This window comes from Nerophis ophidion, linkage group LG05, assembly GCF_033978795.1.
Source record: "Nerophis ophidion isolate RoL-2023_Sa linkage group LG05, RoL_Noph_v1.0, whole genome shotgun sequence".
NCBI lineage: Eukaryota > Metazoa > Chordata > Actinopteri > Syngnathiformes > Syngnathidae > Nerophis > Nerophis ophidion.
This window is the reverse complement of record NC_084615.1, coordinates 48,975,607-48,981,071: the sequence shown is the minus strand read 5'-3', so window position 1 is coordinate 48,981,071 and position 5,465 is coordinate 48,975,607. Positions and strand designations below refer to the sequence as shown.

Sequence of the window (5,465 nt, the reverse complement as noted above, 5' to 3'; positions counted from 1 at the left end):
TCAATCGTTACCCGTAGTAAATGACGTAGTGCATTCTCGTTGGCTGTTTTTTTCTAGGTAGACTTTTGATTTAATACTATTGCCCCATCCATATACAAAACTACATTTTATTGTAATTGTATTTGATTGTTATGTGAAGATTGTATCAATTAAATTGATCATAAAACGAAACATTGTGAAACACTGTTATGTATATAGCAGAGTGATTCTCAAACTGTGATGTTTATCAATTGATTAACTTAAAATGTTTTATTTTCCTGTATCCAAACACAATGTTACTGTTCAAACTGTGTTACAGTGGCCAACAATATTAAATATACTAAAACCGCTGCCTTGTTCTGAATGAATGTTTCGGTTGTATTTGATTGTTATGTGACGATTGCATCAATTAAATAGATCACAAAACGAAACATCGTGAAACACTGTTATTTATATCTTCACTGCACAGCAAAAACTGTAAAAAAAGTATATTTTAAAATTTTTGATACAATAAAATATAATATATGAATAATGTGAGTGTGAATGTTGTCTGTCTATCTGTGTTGGCCCTGCGATGAGGTGGCGACTTGTCCAGGGTGTACCCTGCCTTCCGCCCGATTGTAGCTGAGATAGGCGCCAGCGCCCCCTGCAACCCCGAAAGGGAATAAGCGGTAGAAAATGGATGGATGGATGGATATGAATAATAATATATATGTTTGAAGTGTTGACAGCATTCTCAGAAGCCACGCCCAGTGCATTGATACCGTGGTTGCATTGGCTGCAGTGTGCAGGACCGCATTGGTGCTTTTTTCCCCCTCATTCAGGTCCCAAACTACACGGAGAATTGGAATATTACGTTACAGTCCCGCTGAAAAATGGCGACTGTAATTCAGAACCCCTTGAAATCGTAAGTAAGCGTTTATTAGTATTACAATGTTTACGTGTGATTGCCAGACGAGTGTCTGGGCTTAAAATCAGAGAACCCGACAACAGATTTGTTAGCCTTTGTTATTATTCCAAGTGTACAATCTGCGTGCGTGATCTGCAGATATCATCTTCCCTTTGCTGCAATATATTGGAACACGCAGGGAAAGAAACAGATCGTGTGAAAATGTCTCACGTGCACTTTTACTGAAAGTGAGTCACTTAACGAAAGGTTGCTGCAAAACAATTATAATTGTTGCAATGAGTATTAATGACTGCAAAGTATACTTTGCAGTCATTAATACGTAGTCTGTCTGCACAGCGAAAGCTCAATTGAAAACCAACACTTTTTATATTGTGTTTGTTTTCACTTTTCTTTGTCCTCTTAAATCTAAGTTCCTAATAATAGGTCAATGAGATTGTGCCTTGCAAAAAAGTACAGCCTTTAATTGACCTTATTAATAAGTACCTAACATAACATTGCTTGTGTCCATCATTATATTTATTTAATAACTATAACCGTATTAACACAAGCACATATGCATTTTAATGTAGTTTTTTTGTGCCAAATTAAGGTTTAATTTTTATTAAGCAGCTGTGCACTCTATTACTTTTTTTTACTGGCACTGATGAGCTAAGTCACACTCCTGAATTCCTCAGTGAAAATGATTTGGGGGCATTGTAAAACATACAGAACTGCACACTTTAAGCTGTTGAATTCCTGCAAAACCGCTTAGGCTGCACACAATGTGGCAACTGCACTGTACTGTACTTTGTTTTTGTTTTCATGCATGTCCAAACAGCAGTTTGTGAGCAGCCTTGTACACTGCAGGGCCCGTCTGTTGTCAGAAGAAAGTCTAAGAGAGCCTAACATAATCTTTGCCTGGATTAAAATCACACATCACATCCACAGGCTCTGGTTTTGTTATTTAGATTCAGGCATTGCTCGCTGATACGACACATTATGAAAACATGTTTTAAAAAATGCAGAGAAAAACTCTGCATCCACCCATTTATCCAGACTTTCACCAACATCTAATACTGCCTGCCCTATGACCTGACAATGTTGTATTTACTCCTTTTACAGCAGTGATACACTTCTTACTCATTACGTTTTTTTAGGTACTTCCTCACAAACTTAATCATAGAATTCAATTTCACTGAATCGCTGCCGTTTTCTTGTTGTGATGCTGTCAATATAAACAAATAACTACATCTGACAACTACATGTATGTCTTTTATTACAACTAAATTTGACAAAACAGAACTACTAAAAAATGTGTGTTGGCCCATATTAGGCAAGTTTATTTAATTTCTGTACAAAATTCCTAAAATGAAGACGACTCATTTGAGTAATATGAGTGACTTTTTAGCATGGATGTAGCAAATAAGTGAAATATAGCCACATTACATTTACGCTAACAGGGTAACAGGACTGAGCAAAAACCCAGTGACACTAGTTAAGTGTGCAATTTAAAGGTGCTGTTTGTTACTAGCTCAAAGTTAACATTTTTAACCATAACACTCACATACATACATACACACACACACACATATATATATATATATATATATATATATATATATATATATATATATATATATATATATATATATATATATATATGTAAAATGTCTACTGATACGATATCAGCAGAATTCATACATACTTTGATTGTTATTATTACAGTGTGGATTGTTGGAAAAGGTCTGATCAAGTGCATTTAGTCAAACAAAGAACAATGGTTGGTATGAAAAACACTCACCTTTGTTTTACTAACGGTCTGGAATGTGCTGTCTTTAAATTTTAATGGAGTGGTAAATGACACAGTTAATAATTTTATTGAATAAAATAGCCTGTCAGCCTGAGGAATTTGGCGATCATATTTGTCATGGTTTTTGTTATAGTAGAATAAATGTTCAATTATAGCTAATATTAGTAGCTGAGGGCAGCACAGCAACACAGGGGAAAGGGAAGGTACTGGGTTCAATCCCAGGGCTTGGGGCTTTTCTGTGTGGAGTTTCCATGTACTCCCCGTGACTGCGTGGGTTCCCTCCGGGTGCTCCGGCTTCCTCCCACGTCCAAAAACATGCACCTGGGGATAGGTTGATTGGCAACACTAAATGGCCCTAGTGTGTGAATGTGAGTATGAAGGTTGTTTATCTGTGTTGGCCCTGTGATGAGGTGGCGACTTGTTTAGGTTGTGTACCTCGCCTTCCGCCCGAATGCAGCTGGGATAGGCTCCACGCCCTGCGAGTAAGGGGACAAGAGGTAGAAAATATATGAATGGATTAGTAGGTAAACTTTGATAAATCACTAACATTAGATGACAACAAACAAAACTAGCATGTGTGTGTGTGTGTGTGTGTGTGTTAAAAATGTGCATAGTTTATGTGCTAAAAGTCGGAAGAGGTCTTGATATAATGCTAAGAACACTTTGGAACGTTAGTGCCCTCGTGGCAGCTGCATAAAAGTTGCAAATAGTCACTTCAATTGAATGTATTTTTGAATAATCCTAAAGTAGAGCCTGGTTTAGGGATTGCAAATTACAAATATAAGGATAAACTGCAGTACAATATCCAACGGTTATTATTACCAAATTCCAATTGTAATCATTATGAAACCGCAATAGATTACTACACTTTGAAAAAGTGAGAAGCAGTTAGCCAGCTAATCGCTACCTATCTTAAATGCTAAAAGAAAAAGAAGACACATTAACGTTTTAAAAATAAAACTTGGTAAAAAAAAATGTCAGTGTGTGTAAGTGCATGTTGAGTGCATTCAACAATACTGTGATAATACTGATAACCGTGATCATTTTGGTCGAAAATTACTGTGATATTAAATTTTCATCTAATTACATCCCAAGTTGGGATAAAGAGTAGTACAAAGATTTCAAAGATATGACATGTTTGACGGATTTGAATGATTATATTTTATGGTATCTTATGTAGCACAACATGAGGATGTTATTCAACAAAAAGCATGTATTTTTCTGGGAAAAAAAAAAGCTGCTTTGTGTTGGTTTTGGATAAACTCAACCTTTTGAGGTACATGTGTTACAATAAACATTGACAATAATATCATACGTTTTTAGCAGTGAATCCAAAATACATAAGCAGTAAAATAGTGCATTTAATGTAATGGAAATTGTCATTGTAGTGTTTTTTATGCAGCGTGCTGCAGGGAGGGAGTGAAGAAGGGGATCAGGATGATTGTGTATTTTTATGAATGTGTGTTTGTTGCATGTGTCATGTAGCTGTGCGCCCCTCCCCCCATGTTGCATGTTTCAGTGATGGAGGGGTTTAGTTTTTAGGGGGGTTGTGTGTATGTGCATGTATCGCATACGCTCACAGAACACACACAACCTTGGCCTTTGTGTGTGAGAGACATGATTGTCTCTTCTGCAGAATAATAAAAACAACATCAGCAGCATCAGAATCAGGTATTAACTCCCCCCAGCCCCCTTCCCTTCCACCCCTTCCAGTGATGCCCTTTCTCTACCCCTACACGTGCCCCCCACCTCGGCACCATGCCCCACCTTTCCCCTTTGTGTGTGCACATAAAATGAGGGTGACACGGGTTGAAAAGGAACACGTGTGCCCCCGCACTATGTCAGACGACCCCCACCCAACATCATTTTTGTTGTCTTGGCTCCTCCCACATCTTTTAAAAAAACATGTACGTTTGTTTTAACCCTTCACTACACTGAACTTGGGCATAACAAGTCTGAAATAGGGATGGTTATGTTAAACACATACAGTAATCCTGTTAATTGGCTCTAGACTTGACCGTGGTCAATGAATTTCAGCCAAGTAGTTATTCATTATTAATCGAATGTTTTCATACATAGAGAATAAAACATGTTTACAATTTTCTAAATGCACTTTTTAACATTATGAGAATCACCTTTGCACCCCTTTAATCAAATATAGTAATGCTGCCTCAGGCTGAGCCAATCCTGAATCCTAGTACTGTAAATTCCGGACTATGTGACGCTACTTTTTTCCTAAGCTTTGGACTCTGCGGCTTGTAAATTGGTGTGGCTATTTTATGGAGCGTTTCCCAGTTGCTTTCAGGCGGAAGGCATATCCAATATCAATATCAGAAGGGGACACTCTTAATAGTAACACCTGCTGTATAAGGAGATGGAGCTCTAATATTACATCTAATTTAGTTGGATGCTTGCTGTACTTCCACACTTTGTATTTTTGTCCTTCATGCGTTGCATCATTTCTTCCATCCATCCATCCATCTATTTTTCTACCGCTTATTCCCTTTGGGGTCGCGGGAGGCGCTGGTGTCTATCTCAGCTACAATCAGGCGGAAGGCGGCGTACACCCTGGACAAGTCGCTACCTCATCGCAGGGCCAACACAGATAGACAGACAACATTCACACGCACATTCACACGCTAGGGCCAATCTCTACAAAATGCAAGTGGACCCCTGCCTGGTTGCCTGGATTTCGAACTACCTCACCGACAGGCCACAGTACGTCAGACTGAAGGACATCACGTCTGACACTGTGATCAGCAGCACCGGAGCACCGCAGGGAACGGT

At 38.4% G+C, this 5,465-nt stretch overlaps 1 protein-coding gene across 2 annotated transcripts in view; it reads left to right on the top strand.

The window, feature by feature from the left end:
- The first annotated feature begins 732 nt into the window (after window positions 1-732).
- Window positions 733-5,465, top strand: part of dpf3 (double PHD fingers 3) — a 63,597-nt gene continuing 58,864 nt past the window's right edge. For both annotated transcript variants that reach the window (XM_061901273.1, XM_061901272.1), the window contains exon 1: window positions 733-886. In XM_061901273.1, coding sequence (XP_061757257.1) covers window positions 855-886 — 32 coding nt within the window. In that variant the 5' untranslated portion in view covers window positions 733-854. The remainder of the gene's footprint in view (window positions 887-5,465) is intronic.